Source organism: Aulonocara stuartgranti (assembly GCF_965226115.1).
Source record: "Aulonocara stuartgranti genome assembly, chromosome: 17".
Taxonomy (NCBI): domain Eukaryota; kingdom Metazoa; phylum Chordata; class Actinopteri; order Cichliformes; family Cichlidae; genus Aulonocara; species Aulonocara stuartgranti.
Window position 1 is genome coordinate 27,112,933 of NC_138953.1, and position 27,255 is coordinate 27,140,187.

Sequence of the window (27,255 nt, forward strand, 5' to 3'; positions counted from 1 at the left end):
TAATTAGAGTCCCCCCCCCAAAATTACCCCAAACAGCAGCAGATGTGCTATATTGTTGGCTCTTTGTACCTCCGTATCTATTGTTTTCAGATGACATGGTCTGGAGCGCCACAGACCTCACAGTGGGAACTACTAACTTTTCATAAATAGTAATCTAAAAAAGTTTTCTGGGGAATGTGACGTCAGAATGCGCGTCTCGCTCGTTTGCATAAGAAAATCTATCTTGACTAGTCCAGCATCGGAAGTCATGTGATTTCAAAATAAAGTGTGTGACACCGAGAATATCGAGAAACAAATGCACCACTTAGGTTGCCTAAACAGAATTCATCTCTGCTAAACATTTTTTTCCAGATTAGTTTCTTCAGATTACAAGTGCAATATTATAATGAGGCCACAAGTAATTTTTTTCTGGTTTAAAATAAGCCTTTGAGGGTTGACTCGCCCTATTGGTCCACATACACAGTTAAGGCCAAGTGTCTTTTCTTTTTTTTCTTTTTGCCATTTCATTAATTAAAATGTATTTTAAACCTGTATAAAAATATTTTTGGAGTAAATCATTTAAAAATATATATACATAAATGAAAAATCCTCCATATACATATATGAGGGAAAGAGAGAGAGAGAGAGAGAGAGAGAGAGAGAGAGAGAAACATAGAATACATTACCACCATGACCATGATTTACTTGCAGTGTTTCTCTTTAATCTGAAGACATACTTTATATGAAGATTTTGGAAGTGGCTGATCATTGGAACTGTGGCTGGATGACAGTCTCTTGTATAATTTTATGTAAATACCATGATAGTGTGCTGTTTAAATCTAATATTTATTATTATTTATTTGTATTGTTGTGGTGTGTTTTATGGTATAGCACCTTTGTTTTGAATATGCTATAACCATAAAATTTGTTTACATACTTATTTTATTTGCCAAAAAAAAACTTGTTTTTGTTAAAAGTTGCAAACATATGAGCACAAATATTTTCAAGCGAAAGCTGTAAATTCAAACATTATTTATGGAAAACAAAAAAAGGACTTTTTTGTTATGCATTTCATTATTTAATTGTTTTAAAGATCTCACATGAGCTGTTTGCTCAATAAAGTGTGTAATTTAATTCAAGCAGTCTCCTTCAGCTCTATGATCTCTGTGAAACTCTGCTTGGCGTTATATATACGTCATCGCCTGTCCTCGCAGTCTTATTGTGAAAATCTTGACCGGATGTGCAGGGTCGTCTGCTTATAACTGACACGGCTATTTCAGTCAGTTGATCCATGGTGCCGCTGCTGAGCAGAAAAACGGCGAAAAGATTTGTAAATTGGTACCACTGGGACCAGTAACGCTTCATTAGATCATAAATCCTCAATAGGACCAGTTTAAGGTAAGTTTACATAGATACTTTTATGTTGTGCTCTATTACTAACTTACATTTACTAACTGAAGGGGCTGTGGCTTATTCGCTAATGTTGGAGCTAACTGAGGGCTAACTTTATTAATTCGCACTTGAAGGAAGTTGGCTTTACAAACACGAGAACCGGTATTTAGTCGTGGGAAAGGTCAGATAATGGTAGCGCTAAAGTGGTTTCAGGTGTGTCATGGACTGTAAAAGTGAAGTTGAACTAGTTCACCACTGACTATTATCACGGTTGCAGTAACTTGGATATTCCGGGGACCTGTAGTAAGACTTAAGCCAGCACAGTTAAGTGGTAATGTACTAAATGTCACCGTGATTTATGTGGGATTTGATGTTATTGTTATAAAGCAGAGTCGGTCAGCTGCTTTAAGCTGTTTCACCTCAACTGTTCTCACGTTTTTGTAATGCGAGTTTGGAGCTGAAGTGGTAAAGGGCGGGGCAGGTTTCGCAAGTAAAGATAACCTCCTAGCTTGCACGCTGTGCTCGCAGCATTACATAATTTTAACATTTTCCGTGGAAACTAATAGATTGGTATGTTTGTCTGAGCTCTGACACATGCCCTCTTGATCTCCTCTGCTCAGTTTGCTGCAGTGTCATCTGGCTGCCAAGTTCTGCCCTCCTCAACTCCTGTGCTGCACATATCCCGACAGTCTGTGTCTATATTGCTCAGAGCTTTGGGGACTGACTATAACAAAACACCTAATGGTCATGACATTAACCATGAATGAGTGGAAGTTATCAGTCATCATGTAGCAGGAGAATTTAGAGATGGATACTAAGGCGGAGATTTGAGGTCCTTGTGTTTTGTATGTGTAGTTTTGTTGTCAGGGTAAAGCAGTAGTGAAAATGCACCTGGTTCCTTTTTTTATGGGGGGGGGGGGGGAAGACATCCAAAATGATTGGACCTTCACATAACCAAGCTAAACTTAGAATGGGTGTTCCAATTCAGGCTGAGGACACTTCACTGCATTTTGAGGTACTGTTGTTGGTGTATTCCCACGAAGAAGTTAAATGACTATGGGCCTGCAACACTTGATGAGACTATCTTTACTAGAACTAGAATAAATAAATAATATGCTACTGAGTTCATCTCATAACCAAACTCCCCCGTGTTTTCACAGTCTCTTACTCTTGTGCTCCTTGACATCATGATGGGTGTTTTGTGCAGCTGTTTTTCCTCTAAATAAGAAGTTTTGGTGGCCACCAAATATATTTGGGCTTTCCAGGGTTGGTTAAAGAAAAGTAACTTTATTTTTTCTCTAAGTAGCATTTGCATTTACTTGGGCATAAAATCTGTGCCCAAGAGGACTTTTACATTGGTGTTTTTTGACTGAAGGCTTTCTTTTGGTCCTCTTGACTCAAGCAGTGAATGTAAATATTGTGTTCGTAACTGGTAGATAATTGAGTTTTAAATTGAATTAATTGCCCAGACCTAATTCAGTTCAACATAATCCTTATTTATTTTAGATTAGGACTTCTTATTACAGTTTAAAAAAAGAGTTCTTTCTGTCTCCCTTTATACCAGCCTTCTTCTCTTTAGCTTCCCCTTGGAAACAGAAGATTTGGGGCTTCTATGAACACCTGGATGGTGCCTGAAATTACCGTATTAGTGCTATCCACTCTCTGACGTGATGTATAGGAAGAAGCAGGAAAAACAACCCACTGCATGAGCATTTGCCATTATAACAGTTAGGGGTGTGCGATATGACCAAAATCTCATATCCCGATATAAGAATTCTATCGTCCCGATAACGATATAAATCACAAAAATGTAACACTTTCTGTAAATTCTGTGAATCTCGGGCAGCTCGACTTATGGAAGTGTTTCCAGCTGCGCGTCATGTAGCTGGAATCAAGTGTTTTAACAGATGCATGAAATTATAAATTTTTAGACATAAGTTGTAACAGCTGCCGTTTTTGTTTGTTTTTTTTTGTTTTGTTTTTTGTTTTACTTCTCATCCGTAAATAATCTGCTCTTTCACGTGATTCAGTTTATTTTGAAAAGTCTCAACAGGATCTTGAGCTTTATTGTGAAAGGTTTATGTGGAACATAAACAAGCGGACACGTGATGGTGTTACCTTCGTTGTTGCTAACCACAACGCATAAAAACAGACGCTTGTCCATCCATAGTGTGGTTATATAAAATATAAGAGAAAGAGAGAAGTTTAAGAAATTAATATAGCCACTAGAATGACCATCAAAACGATGAGAAAATATTGCCATAAACAGTTTATTTTCCGACACCACGAAACAAACGTAAAATGAAATGATAGCTGTTTTTATATTGTCATCCGATATATATTGTTATATCAACAACACTAATAACAGTATGTAAAGTACAAAAAATAAGTATTGCTTCTTTTATGCCAATCCACTTTTATAAACAAAAATAAGGATAAGAAATTGATTTGTAACAGTTGGTAGATTACTTGTTTGCGGTTCTTTGCTGTAGGGCTGCCACGATTAGTCGACTAGTCACGATTACGTCAACTATCAAAATCGTAGACGACTGATTTAATAGTCGACGCGTCATTTGAAGCTTTGTAAGATCACAAAAGACGCAGGAATAAGTAGTAGGATTTAAGAGTGTAATAACGGACTGAAACAGAAGATAGCAGCACTGCATATACAAGGATGCCAGCTGCCGTTAAACCCCGAAGAAGAAGAAGAAGAAGCGGTGTCCCAGAATTCATAGCGCAGCCCAGCTCAGTTTCCAACAATGGCGGCAGCTAGTTAGTTTTAATATTACTCTTATTATTCTTTCTGGGTCACAAAATAAACGTTTAACGTATATTTAGGCGAGAATGTAACTGTGTAAACCTCAAATATCTGCTCAGTTTACCAAGACACCACATTTTCAAAAGCGCTCCGACGTTTTCTGAGACGTCTGTTACCCACTAGCTCGATAGCTAGCCGGGGGCAAGGCTCACTAGAGCCCGTGAGAACACCGGAATCCCGGCAAATCGTTTTCAAACCCACTGCCGTCTGTCGCTACTCAGGTTAAACATATATAAGTCACTTAGATAACTTAAAAATGTTATTGTTTGGCTTTTTTTAGTATTTTATTTGTTCCTGAGTAAATCGGTTTGGCTGAGAAATCAAGTTATAGTTTTTACACAGCTGAATAAATGTCAAGCAGAAAACTGATTATCAAAAGTGTGAGATGCTGGAGAATATACTCCGGTGTCCCGTTATATTTTAGATAGCATGGAGTTTATTAAACTTCACCGAAACAATCTGTAAATTTCATTAAAATTTATTAAACTATAATCTTGTCTTTATTTTTAGTTGGCACATACCTTACGCACTTAAAGCTGTAAGCTAATGATAGTTCTATAAGGGCAGATGAATGCTTGTGCAGTAAGCTGTACGTTTTACGTCCAATGGATGCATGATCTGATTAGTCGACTAATTGCAAAAATAATCGGTGACTAGTCGACTATCAAAATAATTGTTTGTGGCAGCCCTACTTTGCTGAAGACTTTGCATACTGCTCATAATGCAAGACTGGGGCTTCCACAGGAAAACATGCCTGGTGGTGATGTAACAATCTCCTCTTTCCCTTTCATGTAATACTGGATTTCCCTCCATTATGTTTCTCTCCATGCTGCTGGCATACAGAGTGGAAAGTGCCTGAAATTGTGGAACAAATGCCATTGTTTATCCTTGTCCACTGAGCAACAGGGGGACTGATCAGTGATGTCGAGGCTACAGTTAACTGGGTGTTGACGGACCAGCGGTTTCATTGTGTAGAGATCTGAGGCTTCTTAACTATAGTTAAGTTCTACCAGTGATGTCTGTAAGGGCCACAGATGCTGTTCTGGAAAGGCATATTCCTTTAAGAGCAGCTGTTGAGCTCATGTGAGGAAAGGAGGGCAGAGTTGACTGAGAGTGATAGATATTAAAGGTCATGGCCTGTGATTTTATTTATTTTTATTTTTTGGTGGATACTACTACTACTCCTGAGTGCACAAGTTTTTGTTTTTTTTTTCTTTTTTTTCCCTCCTTCTTTAGCACAGTTGGTATTAAACAATGCCCTGCAGTGAAAGTGCAATATTGAAGGGATAGATCAGCTCAGCTGCACTCTCCACCACAGAGATTGCAGCTGCTTTGTACTACAATAAAGTAAAATGGAAACATGCAAAACCAAAAAAAAAATCACCCTTGGCTCTGGTAAGTAACTTCCATGTGATTAGCTTTCAGCACATATTTCATTTTTTGCATTGTTTTGTGTATGTCATGTATGAAAATGGTTGAAGTTGCTCAAACATTTAGTCTACCCTCCACATAAAAAAGTATCATAGCTTCACAACTAATCAATTTCCTGGTTCTTTTACCTCTTATGGTTTGCAGTAAGGCTGCCACAAACGATTATTTTGATAGTCGACTAGTCACCGATTATTTTTTGCGACTAGTCGACTAATAAGATCATGCATCCATTGGACGTAAAACATACAGCTTATTGCACCAGCATGCGTCTGGATTTGTATAACTACCATTAGCTTACAGCTTGAAGTGTTTAAGGTATGTGCAAACTAAAAATAAAGACAAGATGATAGTTTATTAAACTTTTAATAAAATTTGCAGATTGTCTCAGTGGAGTTTAATAAACTCAGCCGTCTGCTCCTTGCTATCTAAAATATAACAGGACACTGGAGTAAATTCTCGACCATCTCACAGTTCCGTTTAATCAGTTTTCTGTTTGACGTTTATTCAGCTGTGGGAAAACTATAACTTTAATCTCAGCAAGACCGATTTACGCAGGAACAAATAAAATGCTAAAAAAAAAGCCAAACAATAACAGTTTTAAGTTATCTAAGTCACTGATATATCATGTTTAACCTGAGTAGCGAAAGTCCGCGGGGGGTTTGAAAACGATTTGCCGAGAGTCCGGTGTTCTCGCTGGCTCGAGTGACCACTTAAACCCCCCAGCTAGCTAGCCAGCTGGTGGGTAAGAGATGTCTCCGAAAACGTCAGAGCACTTTTGCAAATATGTGATGTCTTGATAAACCGATCAGATATTTGCACAGCTACATTCTCGCCTGAAAATATCTTAAAAGTTTATTTTGTGACCCAGAAAAAGTAATATTAGAACTAAGTAGCTGCCGCCATTGTTGGAAACTGGAATTGGCTGGGCCGCGCTATGATTCCTGGGATTGGTTGGGGGTTGAGCTACGCTGAGGAAATGAAGAACGCAGTTGGAGGCGTCTTCGAATTTGGGAAGCCTTCGTCACGCTGCTGTAACGTAATCGGCCTCCAAAGGATGCGGCCTGAATTTGGACACAGCTACGAAAACTGAGTTGCTTCTTCTACTTCAGGGTTTAATGGCAGCTGGCATCCTTGTACATGCAATGCTGCCATCTTCTGTTTCAGTCCGTTATTACACTCTTAAATCCTACTAACTCGTGCGTCTTTTAGGATCTTACAAGGCTTTAAACGACGCACCGACTATTACATTTGTTGTCGACAATTTTGATAGTCAACGTAACCGTGATTAGTCGACTAATCGTGGCAGCCCAGTTTGCAGGCAGTTAAATATCTATCAATCCTGGAGTCATTAGTGGCCCATTCAAAAATTCTTGCAAATCTTATCTGAGGAAAAAATATAGCAAATGTGGATGTGCCTTTTCATTTCATTTTATAAGTTGTGGGTTCTTGCTTATACTGGCAGATATCCAGACTAACATGTATTTGTCAGGCAACAAAAACTGACACAGAAGTCATCAGCATACCTCCAATTACTGAATGCATTTAGATGGAGGCAGAATGAGATTATGTCACATGAATGGAGCAATATCTGTGTTTCACTATTAAATGTTTTACTGAAAATGGCCATCGTATCACAAATCCTCATCAAACCACTTGCTTTGTATCATCTGGTGTTCTGATTATGTTTCTCAACCACTGATATAAAGACTGCTTTAGGCATGTGTGCGCCTGTCGGCTGTATATATGTGCTCATTTCTGTGGTGCGTACGTCCTGTTGTTTCCTGCTTCATTCATTACTATCTGTGACAGTCTGCAGGGCACTCTGAGGAACATAAACATGCAATGAGAAGTCTGTCTATTGATAGCTTATGGAAAGGAATATGCCCTTGGTAAAGGGTGTGTTTTGCTTAGCAGTCTTTCCCACCATTTGCAGAAGTCACTGGGAGCTCGTGTCTTTTTACAGACGTGACTCAGGCTTTCTCACTTCTTGCCAGCATACTACAGTAAGTGTTCATGTGCTTTTAATAAAATGGTCATCTTTTGCCATTCATCAGCACTGGTCGATGTCCTGTTTTTGAGGGAATGCACAGCATTTATCAGTTATCCCTGTGTCCTACATAATGACAAAATGTCACATTTTGACATTATGTTATGCCCAATGCGGAGAAATTATAAATCAGCACAGCTGGAAACTAATGAGATTATCATGGAAAGCCCCATGAAGGAAAGCAAATCCAGCTATAATAAAGACTAAAAATGTTGAACACAGTAATAGACGAGTCTTTTTTTTTTCTTTTTTTTTTCTTCCTCTTCTTCTTCCTCCTCCTAATAATTATACATATATGCCTAAAGATATGTGGTAGTCTGTGAATACATCCTTGAACCTTTACAACCTTAGAACTGTTACAACAGCAGCTAAAATAACAGTAAACTGTTTTAGAAGTTAATGTCATTCATATAAGAGTATTGAACAGACTTGAGCTCGCTTTATACTACTCATATCTATTTAAAACAATATGATTTTAAGGAAGATGATTTTATTATTATTATTTTCAATAACATCATATGCTCAACCTGTCCTGTTTTACTGTTTGTTTCAACACTTAAGCAGAGGTAAACTATACCTCATCAGGTCGTGCTCACCCTATTCGGAGTCTGCTTTTTAAACCATTCACAAAAGAAACCACTAATACTACTTTCCAAACAGACAGCCTGACAAGTGTATTACAAAGCAAGATTAATGGGTTAGCGAGTTATGTCAAGTCTTTCAGTGTAATGAAGGTGGTTCTGTTTTAACCTGGGAAGAGCGCCATAGCAACCTATGCTGACCACATAACCTTTTCCAGTGTAAAGTCTGCTGTAATTTCCACTTTATCTGACTCAGACTTCAGTAACATTCAGCTTATTATAGAATTATGATTATTAATATAAGATCTCCAGCCTGCAAAACTGTAGCACCAAAGGAATCTGTTGTAAAGTTATCATAGTGCAAACTGTGCATCACATTGGCCTGGTTTTTCTTGCATACAGAACTATTGGTACCAAACCCTCCCAATGCATCCTCAAGCAAGGTTTTGGTCTTTCCTGAAAGCAAAATTAAATCAATAGGATTATATTTTCATTATGATGGGACTTGCTTTACTCAAGCATAAAATAAATTTTCTTTAACAAATAGCCCAAAAAAGACAATGCATAGATTTCAATTAAAGTTAAAGACTTATTGCCCTAGTTATCTACTTGTGTACATAAACACGCACCAGAGAGTTCTTTGAACCTGGAAAAACGATGCTGGAATTTTTATTTTTTTATTTATTTTTTTTCTCCATTCAAAGATTCTTGATTTTATGCAGCATCTTCTGTGTTGGTATATTTGCCCCTTTCTTTGGAAGTATGCAGTATCGTTCAGTGTAGAACTTGAGTCTTTGATGTGGCAAAAAAGGGAAATGATGTGTCAAACTCACCCTTTCATGTGGGCACTTGGAGAGCCAGGGTTGGCAAAGAAAGTTGATAACCGCTATCAAGATACTGTTATCTGTTTGGGGTTTTGTCAGTCCAGCTAACTCGAAGAAAGCCTGGCTGTGTTGAACTCAATTCGTAGAACAGCTCTTTGGTGTGTTTTTTGCAAAATGGGTTCGAGTAGTGACAGTGTGGGAATTTACTTAACATGCCATGGCTCAGTCAGGCACTGAGGAATGTATTTGTTCACTTCTATCTTAAGGCTATTGTCAGCAATTAAATTCCACTGTGGTTAGTACATACACTTATCAGACTTCAGTGATTATGCAATTTCTAAGCCTGTAATCTAAGGCAGTCTATAGTCTTGATTAAATCATACATTTAGAAAGACACTTGTCATTTTTATTCAATTCAAATTTAAACGATAAACACTCTCGACTTTAGTTTCCGCATATTTAAGTGTTGTTGTTTTTTTGCTTGGGCATAGCAGCATAGTGTTGAAATTTCCAGCGTTCTCCTACAGTGACAGACTGAGTGGACTTCAGACCCCAGCTTAGTCAACACCATTGTTTACAGTTCTGGCTCAAGCTGTGTTCAATTGTTTAGCACAGTCCACACAATGTCCTTCAGAGCCAAGGGTGTGCAGAGGTTTTCCTATATAGGAATTCAGTCTTTGTGGCGATTTAAGTTTCTTTTAAGTGTGTAACAGATTGTCCTATTCATCCTTGTTTATTTTGAATGTAGCTACTAGAACAATCACCTGCTCAAACTAGGGCTGCTCAATTAATCGAATTTTAATCACGATTACATCTGGGCTTTCAACGATCATTAAAAATGACTGAGCCGATTATTAGCCCCTCCCTCATGCTTTACTCTCGCGCTGCTCCATGTGGCAAATCAAGCGCACTGCTCTGCATTTCGAACACGCGTCACAACAAGAGGACCCGAGGGAAGCTCGGAAAGCTAAGCAGAAGTTATTTGGAGAGGAGTGGACTGCCGTTGGTTGAAAAGAGAGGTAAAAAAAAAAAACTTAAGTGGTGTGGAAACATTATGGCTTCGCGGAGTCAGACGTGGATCAAGTAGACACAGTGTGTAAACTTTGCTATGGTGTCGTAGCTGCACCACAGAGCAACACTGCAAAGTTCACATTTTTCATTTATTTCTTATATTGCAAACATTTGCACTGTTATCAGTATTTGCACACTATTTTATTTTATTTTTTTTAAAGTCATTATTCAATACATTGTTATTGTTAAACCTTTAAAGCCGGTCAGAGCAGCATGCTCATTTTGTGTAACTATTTTTAAATCCCTGTAGAACCTGAACGCTAAGCTAGCACAATAAATTTTTTTCCATATGAAACCAGAGGAGTTGTACGTACTTCTTATGCCATCAGCTTGTCCTCGGTCACGGTTTCCTTCCACATATAGCTTTGCAAAAATTGCATAAAAAGAGCTTGCAGGAACAAAAACATAATATTCCAGAAACACGCTTTGCCGATCCGATCATGAACTTCCCACATTGAACAAGACGTCAACGCGAACTATCGCAAGTGACGTCGTTTTTGCGGAAAATGTAGTTTTTTACTTGTAGGCCTTAGAACTCGAATTGCACTGCTGGAAATAGTTTATTTTGATGCACATGCACATTCTTTGCAAATTTGCATCATAGGATTGTTTTTTTGTTTTTCCTGCAGTATATAAAAATTGCTGTATCTCCAAAAATAAAACTATGAAGACACTCAAAATAAATTTCCTGTTGTTGTTGTTGTTGTTGTTGTTGTTGTAAACTATTTTTTGCAACTTTTTTGTATTTAAAGTTTTGAGGGATAAACCTCTTAAATTTCTCCAAGTAGAAATATATGTAAAAACAAAAACGATTTTCAATTTTTTTTGTAGTTTATTGCACTTTTTTGCAATTAATGTAGTTACTATGGACTTAATGCATACACATTTTTAAAATATGGGCAAAAACATTTGTATTGATGTATAGCAACTTGAAATGCTCCCACAAATGGCACTACAGCATGTAAAAAAAATAATATAAGCTCTGGCGGACGAAATAAATATCGTCAAATAATCGTGATCTCAATTTCAGTGAAAATAATCGTGATTATCATTTTTGCCATAATCAAGCAGCCCTAGCTCAAACATATTTGTATCCTGAGAATATAAGTATGTAGTTTAAACTGAGTTTTCATATCCCCAAGCACATGAACACATCTCAAAATGTTGATGTTTATGTATCTTGTAAAGGCAAAGTCATATTCTCAGTTTCATCCCCTCCCATGAGTAGCAAAACAGAAATGTGTATGTGTATTACTACGGTTGTTATTGGTTTACTCATTTTAGGTCATTATGATGTTATTAGAGGTTTCTGTTGAATTTTCTTGCTGGTTTCAAATGTCCTTGCCCCTTGACATCACCTTTGTTTTTGTTTGGGCATTTTTTTTTTTTTTTTTTTTTTTTTTTCTCTTCCTGTCACCCACACAAGTAGCTTGTGTTGTGTAGTCCACTGTTTGAAACGGCTGGTAGGAGGGATAGGACAACAGGATTGCACATGCCCCTTAATTCTTGGAAATTGGCTCTAATTAATTTTGTTATGAAGAGGTATCTGTTTGAAGTTTAATGATCACATGCTCATTTACACTCTTCTGGCTTGTCTCTTTTGAGATTTTGATCATCTATACCTCTTACATGATTTCTTATGAAGGATGGTCTACAAAGAAAATTGTGAATTTTGCACTATACGGTCACGTCTAATCAGTCAAGTCTGTTATGTTAGAGCTCAAGGTTAGTTCCCCTTCTCCACCCATCATTGGTTCAAAAGTGTATGATGACTGAACAGGGTGTGTGGTGTTTGTTAACTTAAAAGGGACCCATTTTGCTCATTTTTGACTCAGTATTGTTGTTTTCTCTGATTCTCTATATAGTGTGTAGCTTACATGCACAAATAATGAAATTGAAATGGTGCTCTTATTTAGAGAAGTAACCCGTTTAACAACAATAAACTGAGTCAGGAATGGTGTTATAACTGGACTAACTTTTTGATGCAGACAAAATGCTCCACAACTACAGCTTATTAAAGCTGTCATTTATGAGAAAATTAAAGTTCACCCCCTTTTTTTTTTTTTTTTTCTTCTTTTTCTTAAAAAGAAAAAATGTATAGAAATGGTGGCACACCATCTGTTGTTGCATAGTTTCTTCTGAGTGTGTGTATTGGCTGTTAGACCGACATAACTTCACAGTTTAAGAGAAAATTGTTCATTTGCCTCCCTGGCCTGTGGACACCACAATACTACCCTCTGTCCAAGTCCTGCCCTGGAGGCCATGGGCCACTGACCATTGATGAACAGACCCACAGAGCAGTGGGCCTCATCTTCTCACTGTCTCGCACAGCTGAAAGGGGCCCAGTGTGTTCATACTTGGCACTAAATTGAATCTTGTGTGATCCAGTCGGAAGTGGACAGCTCTCAATTGGGGGTGAGAATTGTTAGATTTATAAGTTGATTTTTTTTTTTTTTTTTTTTTTTTATAAAGTAAAAGTGACTACTGGAGGAGTTTTACAAGACTTTGATAAAACTGCTAAACTCACTGTGGGTGTGAATGCATCTAAAAGTGTGTAGTTTTGTTTTTTAAGTTACAGATCTTAAAAAAAAATAGAGGTAGAACATGAACGCTTTAATTTGCTATGTTTTTATTGAAGCCACATTTGACTTTACTACCTCAGCATCTGAGCATTATTAAAAACTTCAAATTACTTCTGCTCTAAGTGTAGCTGAGCACAGAATTTGCTGGGTGAAAGTTCAAATACACTTTGAAGTGCCCATTTGAGAAACATTTGCATCCTGTTGATACTTGCAAACTTTCAGCTGACATCGGTTAGATTCAACTCTGATCTGAAAATATATATGAGATACTAGAATGAAAAGGGCCTCCAAGTTGATGAGGATGAGAGGAAGGAGAGGAGTGGGAAATTTAGCAGAGAGGAGTGAAGGGAAGAATAAACTGCCTGTTTTTTGAGGCTTTTGAGTTTGAAATGCTGGATGCGAGGACTCAAGGAGTAACAGAGCAAAGACTGTCGTACTAGTCTGGAGGAAACGGAAGCTGCCCGCTGTGCGCCTCTTGATGGTTTCTTTTTCTGCGATAATAGAGACTCAGTGTTCTGTGAGTAGCCGCTGTGGTTTCAACTTGTCATATGTGCTGGTGGGGGCGTGGGGGACCCACCTGCTGGCCAAGATTATCGAACCAGATCACACACTCTGCATCTGTCTGAACTGCTCTTCTGAACCTTTTATCTTTCACATCTTATCTGCATCTGAACACAGCTGTAGTCTCTGTGGAATTTTGTGACAGAACAGTGATGTTGACTAAATGCTGTTTTCTTGGTGGTTTTGTAATGCATGGAGGGAAGACAAATTTGAGTGTTTAAAATGTTTCCCTTCCTCCTTTTGGTTTATGAACATCAGCTTGTCTCCCCCCCACACATTTGTGAAACAGAAAGTTATTGTAATAACATGTGAACTAGACTGATTGTAAAAAGCCTTGGACCTTTTTAAATGGAGTGTGGTTTGTGCTCATAACATGGATATTCTGACTTTTAATTTTTGCATGCGTTTTCTCTAGGACCCACACACTAAGTGTAGCTTTGGGCAGCAGCCATGTCAGGCACCTATGATGACTCCATGATTGATGTCTCCAGTGACAGCTTCTGGGAGGTGAGATGCATTAAATCTTTCCTCTGTTCTACAGTTTGTAACTTGGTTATTTACACTTTTTTTTTTTTAAATGGCTCAACTCAAGCAAACGATTGAGGATCAATTATAATATAATTATGCTCTAAATCATTCTTGGGAGGGGTGTAACTGCTCTCCAAAAGAAAGCCCTTTAATAGAAAACAAGCACTGTAGTTTGTGTGGGTTTTTTCTTTCTTTCTGTATATCCATCAAGTTTTATTTTCTGGTTTGCAGGTTGGAAACTACAAGCGCACCGTGAAACGGATAGACGATGGTAGTCGGCTCTGCACAGATCTCATGAACTGCATTCATGAGCGGGCGCGTATTGAAAAGGCCTACGCACAGCAGCTCACAGAATGGGGGAAGCGCTGGCGGCAACTTGTAGAGAAAGGTAAGATTAAATTGTACATAGTTAATTTTTTTTTATATACATAAAGATTTTGCTTTGTCTTAAGTAAATTGAGTGTAGTTTGTACTGTGCCGGTTCGGTTGCCTAAAGGCTCTTTGGGTGAAAAACCTACAATAAATTATAATTATTGTAGCATCTTAATCTTTCTAATATATTTATCACCCAGAACAATGTGCTGATTCATCATCAACAATGGGAAATTTGAGCTCAAGTTGAATCGAAGCGTGAATTTTCTCAATAACTCTGCCGTCAGGACCTCAATATGGCACGCTGGAGCGAGCGTGGGCTGCTCTGTGTACTGAGGCAGAGAAGGTGAGCGAGCTTCACATGGAGGTGAAAGCAGCATTGATGGGAGAAGACTATGAGAAGCTGAAGAACTGGCAGAGAGAGTCCTTCCACAAACAGATGATCGGTGGCTTCAAAGAGACTAAAGAGACTGAAGATGGCTTCCGCAAGGCTCAAAAACCCTGGGCCAAGAAACTCAAAGAGGTGTGAATTTCAAACTTCTCATGAGCTCAGGACATTTGATGTGAGTTAGGAAAAATGTAGTTTAGCTTTAATAAATCATGAGCAGCGTCAGCTTTACTCTAGAACTAAACATTTAGGTAAGGCTTCACATTTGAGGATTGCAAATCAAAATTGGGCTTTACAAATTTTAGTCTGGCACAAACATCACTTTGTTCTCATTTTAAATTTCATCCTCTGGTTGTATGGTCTGTAGCCTGAAAAGACAGGCTAACAAGCTACCAAACAAGGAATGTCACAAAAAGGAAATTTTAAGGGTGACTATCTCAAGAGGTGGAAGTACTTAATTACTCAATTTTAAAAACTGCTATATTTATCACAAGATGATCTCAGCAGTCAGAGAACGTCATTTCTCTTGTGAAGTTCATTTTTAACTTTTTGGTTTTTATATGCAACCATGGTTGCATGTCAGATGACCAAAAACAGGGTGTTAACACACCTTTGTTGCTGAGGAAGGACAGTCTTTCTTATGACTCATATGGCATTCAGCAGTATCCCTCTGGTAGTTTATTCAATTGTGCCTCTTTGAAGTTGGATAGGGCAGAGTAAAATTTCTCAACTTTCTCAAGTGATGGCTATTATTTTGCTCATTTTCACTTTAATTTGTTAATGTCATTCACCTTCTATGGTCTGTGGGTCAAAAATGAAATGCACTCGGTGGATTTTGTTGTCTTAAAATTCAGTTGATAAAATCGAGCGAGTCCTTTTGTCTGTTTCAGGACTTTGGCTGCACAATTCTGATACAGTTAGCACATGTTGATAAACTGTTTGGTGCTTAGCAAGCTTTCCAGTTTTGCCATCTTATCTAAAGCAAGGAAGTCATTTATCATCTTGCTGATCACAGCTATAAATTTTACCCCTCAGTTCTCATGAATACATTTTACTGACTCAGTGGTAGTCATGGAAAGAAGAGCAAACAATGTCTTAAACAACACCAGAGCACAAGCACAGTTGTATCTGGTTAGTGTTGATTTTGAAGGTTACTGCCAGGCATAGGAAAGGAAATGGTGAGGGCACAGAGGGAGACTCCTTTGGTTGAAAATGAGGTCTATGTATTTCCTACTGCTACTTTTATTTTAGCCTGTTTACTTGTTGGAACCTTACCCCCCCTTCTTCCTGGGCATATTTATGACCGGGCATGTTGCAACCTTCAGGCTCCCACTACTTCCTGTGAGTATGATGTCACAGGGGATGGTGACATCCTGGCCTGTCATTGAGCAAAACTGTTTTGTGATGGAGATTTATTGATTGACCAGATGGGCAAGGACAAGCGATGAATGGCAGAGAGAAAATGGGGGTAATTAACTGGCTAGCTGACATGGGGGAAGTGGGTATTGTGTCAGTATCGGACCTGCCTTCTAAACTGACTATGAAGTATTTTATTCATAGGCCCGAGCCTTCTTGTTTTGTTTTTGTGGACATTAAATATTTTTTTTTCTATTCAGAAAAGGGAAAACACACAAATGTCTGTTATAACTTAAAAATTAGGGCTGGCTCTTGTTGTTTTGAGCCATCTAGCGTAATGATTACAAATGACATTAAAAAGTTCAGCTTTTTCGGTGAACAAGTGCGGTCATCAGTTTCACATAAATGTGAAGGCAGCCACTTGAACATTTTGGAAAGCATAACAAATGTTGTTTGCTTACATACTTCACTGAAAGTTTTCACACAAATTAAGGCTGGGTAAAGAGGTGGTTATATCTTCAGATACCAGTGTTAACAATTCTTTCCACACTTCCTCACACTGTTTCAAGTTACCTGGTTACACACGACTTGTGTCATTTCCTTAATTTTACTTTAACCATCAAACCTGCAGGTAGAGACTTTGAAGAAGGCCTACCACACTGCTTGTAAAGAAGAGAAGCTTGCAGCCAGCAGGGAGACTAACAGCAAACTCGAGAGCAACAATAACCCTGAAGCCCAAAAGAAACTCCAGGAAAAGGTGGAAAAGTGTCAGCAAGAGGTCCAGAAGGTACAGTTTCCTGTGGCAAGAGACTAAGAGGGAGGCTTGTAACTGGGAAGACATTTTGTTTTGTCGCCCCCCCCCCCCCCCCCCCCCCCCCTTAGCTGAATGTGGGAATCTGCGTGAGTTTTTGTTTGTTAAATGTGATTTATCATTTCTTCCCTTCTTACCTTTCAGACTAAAGAACGTTATGAGAAATCCATCGAGGAGCTGAACAAATTGACCCCTCAGTACATGGAAAACATGGAGCAAGTGTTCGAGCAGTGCCAGCAGTTTGAAGACAAGCGCATTCAATTTTTCAAAGAGGTGCTGCTGGAGGTTAAGCAGCACCTGGACCTCTCAACCAATCACAGGTCAGAAATGACATAACATCCCTTTCAGAAAGACACAGATGTGGGAGAAGTTGGAGCTTTGAATAGTTGCACTTTAAGTGTATCCCTTGCCCTTTGTCATTGTAGATATCAGGGAGTTTACCACACACTGGAAGACACAATCTCTGGCACCGATCCTGAAGAGGACCTAAAATGGTTCCGGTCCAATCATGGTCCTGGAATGCCAATGAACTGGCCCCAGTTTGAGGTAATGTACTAAAGACCACACTTATTTAATGCATGAGTGTAAATCGGCTAGGGGAAGGGTTGAGCTCTGAGAGCAATTGCTAGAGGTTTCCAAATAGTTTTTACATCTGAACCGGATGCTCTGTTTGACTCGTGTCACTCTGAAGAGTGGGTTGTTGTTCCAGACTTGATGAGATGATGATATACACTAATAGCTGTTATATATATTATTCAGTAGGGTAATTTAAGAATGAATTAAAGTACTTTAGGAAGCTTATCTTAAGAGCTGCGGGTACTCTTGAGGTGCAGCTGTAAGCACCACAGGTCAGAAATGGGGAAAACATCTGAATGAAAAAGTTTCAAGGGAAGTAAAGCATTTGGCCCAAGCAGGAGTTATAGCCTTCTGTCACTCTTGGCATTGAGACACCAGAGGTGGAAGTAGATCTGTCTGCGGGTAAAGCTGCATGCGCTTCCACTGATACAATTTAGTGTTTTTGAATACTCTTGCAGGCATAGTTGTTCCCGTGAGCCAACTTCTTCCACTTTCTGTCTGACTAGTGCTTATTTTTGGAAGTTTAGGTTGTTGGTTTTTGTTTTTTGTCTTTTTTTGGGGGGGGGGGGTTTAAAGAGGAATATATCTCCCCTTAGCAGTTCTCAGTTGTGTAGAATTTAATCTATCCATGGCACATTTAAGTAAACTGAATAAAACATCACTGTCTTCATTTCCCTGCAAGATGGAGATTTTTTTTTTTTTTGTTTATGCAACTGTTTCAGCAACATGGTTTAGGATTACATAGTGTTATCTGCATTAAACCTGTTGTACCCCTGCTTTCCTTTCCGCATATTTGACAGAATTTGGAATGGTCTCGTCATCGTCCCTCTAAGAGATGGTCCACTGTAGTGAGTTCTGCATGAGGGCTATTCTCTCACAGCAGCCACAGGGAGACTATTTATTCCCACTAACCCTCTCTCATTCTGTGTGTGCCTTTGACTCAAGTTGCCTTAGTGAAACTTAACTGAGACAAAACTTCATGTGGTATATGCAGACAATATATGAATACTATCAGTGCCAGTCAAAGGTTCAAGCTTCCTGACATTTACTTTTCCTCGATATCAGAATTGCTGTAATTTATCTTTCGTCTTTCTAACTTTTGGACTCTGACCCGTCATTTCAGCCTCTGAGGCATTCCTGCAGTTCATGTGAACTCTGCAGTGTCACATGATACTGTGTCATGGAAGACTTTGGTTTTAAGTTATAAATCAGAGGGGTTAGAGAAACAATTGGAGCTCTGAGGTTATGCTTGCATCCATTTTAAGGAAGAATAAAATTATGTAATAACCTTCCTCTTTGGTTGAGGGGGAAAATTTGTTGGTGATGTTTCTTTCAATGGGATATGGATGCTGCATATGTCTGTATATCCTTGACACACTCAAATATAAACAGACATGTATGCACAGTTTTAAAATTGAGAATTAGTGGATCAGCTTGAGAAACGCTGAACTGATCAGGGACTCTGGGGCTGTGTGTTTAAGATGCTGTGCTTAAGTTCTCCCTGTACTAGCTGATGGGCTTGTTGATTCACGCTTTTCACTTGGCTAAGTTTGGCACAGTTGTACGGTTAATTTTTAATACGTAATTTTTTTTAAATGTGTAACAGGAATGGTCCATAGACCTCAACCGAACCTTGAGCAGACGAGAAAAGAAGAAGCCATCAGAGGGCATCACATTGACGGGCATTAGTCCAGCTGGGTCAGACCAGCCTGTTCAGCCTGCCAAAACCAGCAACAGGTAGATGTCTGATAACTCATTGGTTCACTGTCTTTGTCAAACATGCAGAGAATAGAACATCTGATTTAATACACACATCTATCCAAACTCACCACATCAAAGATGCTGCTGCACCCTGTGCATGGCATCCTACTCTTAAGGAATGGCTGTAAACTTTGCATGAGGGAAGCTCCAGGAATGATGTTCAGTTGTGCAGCCGTCCCCATGGGAACGGTAAACATTTTGATACAGATTGTTGGGATAAAGTTATCGTCAAGAGACTAAGTCTGCTGGTGCATACCTGAAAGCATGCCAAAAGTACTGTGAAAATACAACCCACGCACATGCTTTATAGGCATTCATATTGGTAGTGACAAGTTGAAAAAAGGGTCGATTAATCGGACATCTGTACTTAAAGCAAGTGGGCTAAGATGTTATGTCAACTAATACTGTAATTAACAGACTCATTTTAAGATTTAAGCAAAATATCGACACAAACCCTCTTTCAGTTTATAGTAAGGGAGTTAATCCTCCATTGATCTAATAAAATACATAAGGGATTTAAGGCTTCTATCAAAGTTAAATGGCTGGCGGTTTTTAATAACATGAAGGAGTCTTTCTAAAGCGATAAGATGGGAATGTAGTTGTCCCCAGACATCTGTTAACTGTGTCGTGGCAACAGTACTGTGGACTTGACAAGTCATGGAAATGATGACAAAAGACTAATTTAGATACGCTCTATAAAAACTTGGTTAAATGATATTTGTGTGTGTGTGTGTGTGTGTGTGTGTGTGTGATTGGTTTTTATGGGCCTGTGTGTTTTGGGAGGCCTCAACTCTTCACATTCCTTTGTAGCTTTGTAATCTCTCAATTTAATGTGCAAACACCTGCTGTCTGCTCTTAACAAGCAGGAAGATGTGTGCATTTAAAACTTGTGGAGGAGTGTGTAGAGGAGCCGATTGAGGGAATGCCAAGCATGGAAAGTATTTGGCCTCTGACCACTACCATTGCACTTGCTGCCACTCCCCCGTATATGCTGCTTATTGTTGGTTCTTTTTGAACATCAGTGAGTATGGGTACTTGTTTCAAGTCTGATCCCTATCTGTAGTCACAACTTGGATAATGGTGAAACTTGTTTTTGAGTCGGTGTCAGATTTGTCTTTTCTTTCCCTTTGTTGTTGGGTTTTTTGTTTTTTTTTTTTTTTTGTTTTTTCCTCTTTGTCCTTGATTTGAAGTGTCAGACATGAATCAAACCGATTTTAAAACTCTTAGAGCTTGCTTAGAGCAATGTCAAGTCTTTTAATTCATGATTATGAGGTCAACTTTGGATGGTTTCAGTCAGCTAAGTTACACTGTACCAGACTCCCACTGCAGAAGTGTTTGCTGTAATAATGCCACAGGCTTAACTCGGAGAGCATAGCATGACTATGCAAACAAAGGCGTTCACATTTCTGTACTTGGGGCCAACTGATAACTGCTTCTGTAAATGTTTCTATAAACAGGGAGTAGGAGTCTTGTTTCCTCTGATACAGGCCTTCTTCTGGTTTTTTGCTCCTTGAAACACAATCACAATAATAGGAAGTAAACAACCCTCATGTGACTTCTTCACAGGGTTTTTACACCTAAACAACCCACAGCTGGCAATTAAGGGCTCAGGGAGGGGCTCACTGATGTTTTTGATAGCTTTGTGATAATTATGACATGCAGCACTTATTAGTGGAAAAACAAGTCTCACTAGAATGCTCTTTCTGTCTGTTTAGTTTCATGCTTTGTTGATGTCACTCTTTCATATAAATATGAAAATTACTGGGTCTTCCAGCTGTCCTTAAACCTACAGTTATAGCCCCACCTCTCTTGCTGTTGCTAAATGTGCAACAGAGGCAGAAATCTCTAACCTTCAGCTGACTAATTCTATGACCTGATTAAATTCTAAAATAACCTTTTGAGCTTGCCTGTGTTTCATCTAGACTCATACACTCTATTATCAGGCTTTAGAAAATGTAGCCCATGACGGGAAAACCGTCAGACGGCCCTGCTGAAAAAGCAGGTGCACAAGCGTATCTTTTTTTTTTTTTTTTTTAAAGATGGTGGAAAACATGATTCAGTGATGGGAAGTCTTACAGAAAAAGTTGCTTCTTGAGTGCTGTCAGTATTTTCCCATCTTTTTAAAAATAGAGTAAAGCCCACATTGTTGGAGGGACTTTGCACAGTCTTCTGTACAACTCTTTGCTCAATGACTTTTGTCTAACTCAGTTTTGAATATTTACTTCATTAGACGGTCTTTGACTATGCCTGGCCTTGTTTGGGGTTGGATACTTAAACTGATGTCTAAACTCATTTCAATCCAGAGAATGGCGTAAAAGATTCGAGTCTGACTGTAAGAGCTCATTATAGTTACATGCACACTACTGGAACCTGCTGGGAAATCCATGATGTTGTGCAAGACCAGCTTTGTTTTGTTTGGATTCTCACTGTTGGGTTGAGGGGTTTAGTGAAAGGCTGATAGGACAACTTTAACTTGTGTGATGTGCTGATGAACTTCAAGTTGTTACCTCACTGGACACATGTTCATTTGCCCAACCATTTTCTTACATGCTTATGAACTTAAATCCCATCCCAGCTGTCGCTGAGCGAGAAGCTCGGTACACCATGGATAGGCTGTCAGTCCATCACAGCAATAGCCCTTTAGTTTCCTTTTGGACTAAAATATCGAATGGGTCAATGATCCAATCTTCTTCTGCTTCCTGTTATGCATAACTTGGGGTTTTGTTTTGTTTTTTTTAAATCCCAGGTGTGACTCTGTATGCATGCTTGTCAACAATCTCTCACTGTGTCCCATGTTGTCAGCCTGACTGTACCAAAAGCTGCACCTGCGGGCACGAACCCGTTTGACGAAGATGACGATGAAGTGGGGGAGACTGCCGTGGAGCAGGAGATCACAGTCAACAACACCGTTGTGAATAAAGAGGAAATAAAAACGTTGGTGAACCGGAAACGCTCACCTGCAGCATTTTCTGTTTCTACCTTTGCTATGTGGAGCGTCGTTGGTGTCGCGTCTCGTGCATTTTCCTTTTCTTGGTTTCTTCCCACTACTTTTTATTCTCTCCTTCCTCAGGTGTCATGTTGTGGCTCTGCATGGTCATTGAATGGCATTGCACACAAAGCCTGTGTCTTTTCTTCATCCCTAACAGTTTCATGTCTTGCAGAACGTTAAGTGTATGCGCATGGAGGCGCATGCTTCTGCTGTGGAAATGCATTGTTTCTCTCTTACAGTCAGATCTGGATATTTGAAATTGGTCTTTCTGTTTCCTTTTTTTTTTTTTTTTTTTTTTTTTTGTGCCAGCTGATAATTTAAAGGCTCTTTAAAACAAAATGAGTAAGTTTTGTGTATCAACTTTTATTCATTTGAATAACAGTTGTACCTAATGGGTGGAGGGATCCAAAAATAGCCTTGAAACCATAAACTGGTCTGACTGTAAATTCTTGTTGGTTTTGTTTTTTTCAGCTTTGCCTGCCAAGTTCCTTCTGATGTTTAGGTGGCTCCCTCTCCTGGTCAGAGTTAAACTCCAATCATGCGTTGACAGTTGTGATTTGTCTTGCTTCATCTTGTTGTGCTTCGGTTTTTGTTTTTCTTACATGTCGCGTTGATGGTTTTTTTTTTTTTTTTTTTTTTTTTTTTTTTTTTGGCTTTGCCCCCTATTATTTCTCTCTCGTCTCCATAGACTTCAAGTTCTTGTTGTCAGTGGCATATAAGCAATTTTGAAATCATTCATCCTGCGTCAACCAAATGCTTGCTTTTTAGTCTTGCAGTTGTTTAGACTGACCCAAAAGGAGTTTTTTTTTGTTTTTCCCTGCATTTGGAGATGCCTATTTTATGCTTTTGGGTTTCCACTGTACTGTATTTGTTTTATTCCCCCCCCCCCCCCCCTTTTTTTCTTTTTTTTTTTTTTTCTTTTTTTGCCCTAACCAAACTCTTTCCACCTGCCTTGACGGTTTTTCTTTGACTTGTGAGGCAAAATACCAGGGTTTTACTATGTGGTTGGTCTGTCTGTCCAGTGCAAGCAGTACGGAGAAGACTCCAGACTGGTCGGATGAGGACACAGGTGGTAACCCTTTCTCCACCAATGGTGAGGGTAATCCATTCGAGGAAGAGCCGGCCTCTCCTGTTGTATCTGTGCCTGTCAAAGCTCTCTACGACTATGAGGGACAGGAGCAGGATGAGCTGAGCTTCAAAGCAGGTACATGACTAAAAGGGGTCAGTTTGGCCTCAAGCAATCATTTGTGAAGGAGATTATGATTTCAGTAATGTACACCTATGACCTTAGGGTACATCTTAGAGTTGAACCTCCCTTTGTCTTCAGGGCTGCCTTAATTCTTCATGGCATTGATTCAACAAGGTGCTAGAAAGGGCCCTAAAAGATTTGAGTCCATATTGATATAGTTGCTGGAGATGCATACTTCCATGATGCAACTCTGTTTAACCACATCCTAAAGTTGCATCCCCATTATTAGATTGCGTTCTGGTGACCTTGGTTCTGCTCAAAAAAATTTAGCTGCATATTTGACGCTGATGCTGTAAACTGACTTGATTCTTTTTTTTCTTTTTTTTCCCCCCTTTTTTTAACCTTTAAAATTAAAATGACTTCTGTATTAGAGATGGACCGATCCGATATTACGTATCGGTATCGGTCCGATACTGACCTAAATTACTGGATCGGATATCGGAGAAAAATAAAAAATGTAATCCGATCCATTAAATATCACGAAAGCACCTCACAAAACTTGCAACACGCCGTAACTCACCTCAGAAAGTTAGCACTCGGAGCAGTAGGCATCACGTGATAGAGCGGCTGTGGCATGCGGGACCTGTCGATAGCATTTGGAGCTTCGCTAGCAACCCGGCATTTCATCTCCGACAAAGTTATCCCCGAGAGAAGTAAAGCAAGTGTGTAAGTCCATCTCTGAATGTTTGTAAAGCATTCCTGCGTTAAGCTTAACAAGCGATATATGGAGCGACTGCCTCTTCTTGCTGCTACTTCAATCATGAAACTGCTTAATGATCAGCTGATCGGCTTTTCTGTCGCGAGTCCATCTCTCTGGTTTGTTTTTGGCCCACTTTGCACCAGAAAGAGGAAACCAGCGGCTGAACAACAGCAGCACGTTTAAGTTTGATCAGCTGTTGTTAGAATTTATTTATTATTACTTTCTACACCAGGATCTTTTTCTATGTAGCTGACGGCTGGTAACTGTGCAGGGGCGGATCTAGCAAAGTTTAGCCAGGGGGGCCGATAGGGCATTAACAGGGAAAAGGGGGCACAAAGACATACTTTTCTTTCTTATTCTCATTTAAAATGTCTAGCTTTTAATAAATAATTATCCGAATCTTACACCGAAAGTTTTAATTTGATGTAAAATGAATAGAAGTCAATTACTGTATATAGTGACTATTAAGTCTAATATATATACCCTAGTAAGCTATAGTACTTTTTCCTTTGGGAAGGTACCATCTGTGCAGTCTGCAATTTTGTTGAAGAAAGATGTTGAATCTATTTAATATTTCTTGAAAAATAATTGATTTCTGTGCATTTTTTTTTCACACTGCATCAAATTAAGGTTGATTACGTTGATTAAGCATCATGAGGTGGAGCGTGAGGGGTGGTTCCCTATTTTTTATTTATTTATTTTTGTTGTTGCTGGGAGTTGGAACCCTATTAGTTAGGTTGCTTAATATTTACGCTAAGTACTCTTTAAAATACCAGAATAGGGAGGATGGTGTAGGTTTAAGTTTATTAGATTGATCAGTATTGCTGAACTATAAATATTTTTTTTTTTGCATATAGGTATAACAGAATAGCTTTAGTGTAGTTGTTGTTTTAAACTTGAGTATGAACTTATACAAAATGCAGCAAGATATTTTTAAAAAAACAGTTTTATTGATTAAAACACACTATATCGGATTCATATCGGTATCGGCAGATATCCAAATTTATGATATCGGTATCGGACATAAAAAAGTGGTATCGTGCCATCTCTATTCTGTATATGTACGTAGATTAAGATTGATTAAGATTTCTCTCTCCCCATTTCCAGGTGATGAATTTACCAAAATAGGTGAAGAAGATGATCAGGGCTGGTGCAAAGGCAGGCTCAAGGATGGACAAACGGGCCTCTATCCTGCTAACTATGTGGAAGACATCCAGTAATGAATCGCCACAGATGGAAACAAATGTGAAGAATGTGTTTTATGAAACTTGACAGGCTCTTATTTTCAGCCCTCTTTTCCTTGTTTGTGATGACTGGATTGGAGTTGGTGGAAGACAGAAGAGAAGGGTTTGTAGAGCTTAGGAGGACCACTTTAGTCATTTCTTACCCGTGGACACTGTTGGAAACTAACTGCAAGTTTCCACAAGATTTCAGGAAGATCCAAGAAGACTTGCTGTTGGTGTAAGATGTTACTTAGAATCCCATTTATGCTGTTACAGAAATAGCTATTCAAGTACATATTGGATAAGACTGAATGAAATGTGTGAATTTGGATCATTTAAAAAAAAAAAAAAAAAAAATCACTGAGATTACGATCTTACAAATAGTCTTGCATGCGAAACACAGCCTTGATATGCAAGCCCGTTTTTAATTCACCAAGGGAATTGAACCTTTTTTATAACCAGTACTTGCATTTCTCCTGAAAGAATCCAGTCCATAGATGTTTGTTATTATTTGGCCTGAATTGTGAGATTCATGAACTTCATTTTAAATTAGTGTTTATATTCTCTCATTTCTTTCAGGGTTTTGATTTTTTCCCCATTCAGTTTGTAACCGTTGTGGTTGTTGTTAGTTTTTCAAAGGAATGGTAAAGGTCCTCAGTTACCTTTATTCATGGGTAGACTTCCTTTAGTGACTGCAGCTGAATGTATTTGTTTTTACTCATGGATTGTTCACTTTTACTGCGTCCACTGACCCCACTCCCTTTCTCACATACCTTTCTGATGATTGTAGATATTTTTCATGCAACACTGAAAGTTTCTCACTTGAATCTTCTAAGTTCAGTTCTCGATTCTTGTCACATGCCAGGTTATGGGAGAATATTTTGTTTGATTTAGATTTCATGTTCTAGCAATAAAAACACAATTGAATATTGTATTGCATATACATTAATATTAGAACAAATCAAACATTCTGATTGGATGATGTGCAGGAAATTCTTAATTTATGATGCCACAAGTGCTTCTGTTGTTCTGATGCTGAAATGTTGTGATGGAGAATCAGTTTGTACATTAACTGAATGTTTATGGCAAACGTTCATCGACCGTTACTGCTATATCTGTAAATATGATTTATATTTTCCCTTCAGAGGGCCATATGAGTTGCTTTGATCACAAAATGCTTTGTGAAAAATTAATTTTCTTTGGGACCTATGCCATTGCTATCACAGCCTTAATGCAGTTTGCAAATATGAACTGCACATCGTTCACAAAGAGCATTCATTAAATAACTATTACTTTTGATGCCTTCAGGCTACAGCAGAGGAGGAAAAAGTTTTGTTTTGTACATCAGTGAGGAAAGATGTTTGAGTGTTGCTAGCAAAATGCAGTGACAGTTATACTTGCACAGAAAGGTTTGTAATTGTTGTCCCACATCACAATAAATGAATTTACTGGGAAAATATACAGATTTTCTTCTTATATTTTCACTGAATAACTTCAATGAATTGAAAGACACTCAGAACTGAGTCTGTTTCAATAGGTAACACAAACCGTTACAGATTTGATCACTATTGTACTTTATTTATTAAAAGAAGTTTGACTGCATCTAACTTTTTTCTGTTGCTGTAATTTTTCTTTTAATATATAGTTTTTTGCTTTGAGGGGGTATATCCTTACAAGGCACCATATGACTGTAAAATAAGTTTTATGTTGTAGCCTTATGCTATTCTGCAAGACGAGGATTTAAACGATACAACAGAAAGTTGAACAAATGTCAACAAACTGGAATATGCAGTTGGATACTGTGATAAATCTGACTGTTTTGTTTTTAAGGTTTGGCATCAAATCCATCCAAGACAAACTAGACTGGATGCAGTTTTCCCACACACTGCAGGTTTCTATTTATAGTAAAGTTATTTTTTTCTCTCTCTCTCTCTCTCTCTCTCTCTCTCTCTCTCTCTCTCTCTCTCTCTCTCCCTCTCTCCATTAAATAGTCTTGACACTGGTGTATTCCCTTGT

General features: G+C 38.6%; 1 protein-coding gene across 4 annotated transcripts; it reads left to right on the forward strand.

The window, feature by feature from the left end:
• Positions 1-1,220: 1,220 nt before the first annotated feature.
• Positions 1,221-26,698, forward strand: pacsin2 (protein kinase C and casein kinase substrate in neurons 2). Of its 4 annotated transcripts, none has more exons than XM_082511022.1 (11): positions 1,221-1,377; positions 13,702-13,793; positions 14,046-14,202; positions 14,474-14,709; positions 16,562-16,717; positions 16,886-17,061; positions 17,167-17,287; positions 18,924-19,054; positions 21,881-22,012; positions 23,090-23,271; positions 25,124-26,698. In XM_082511022.1, the coding sequence occupies exons 2-11, from the start codon at positions 13,737-13,739 to the stop codon at positions 25,234-25,236; spliced, it is 1,461 nt and encodes a 486-aa protein (XP_082367148.1). In that variant the 5' UTR covers positions 1,221-1,377; positions 13,702-13,736; the 3' UTR covers positions 25,237-26,698. The 4 variants fall into 4 exon arrangements, with proteins under 4 accessions (XP_082367148.1, XP_082367151.1, XP_082367150.1 ...); XM_082511024.1 differs by lacking the exon at positions 1,221-1,377 and adding an exon at positions 1,673-1,694; XM_082511023.1 differs by lacking the exon at positions 1,221-1,377 and adding an exon at positions 10,004-10,091.
• Positions 26,699-27,255: the final 557 nt, after the last annotated feature.

Coding starts and splice junctions, on each gene's coding strand:
- pacsin2 (XM_082511022.1), top strand. CDS start 13,737: ATGTCAGGCACCTATGATGACTCCATGATTGATGTCTCCAGTGACAGC. Junction 14,203..14,473: donor GCGGCAACTTGTAGAGAAAG/GTAAGATTAAAT, acceptor CTCTGCCGTCAG/GACCTCAATATGGCACGCTG. Junction 17,288..18,923: donor TGAACTGGCCCCAGTTTGAG/GTAATGTACTAA, acceptor AATGTGTAACAG/GAATGGTCCATAGACCTCAA.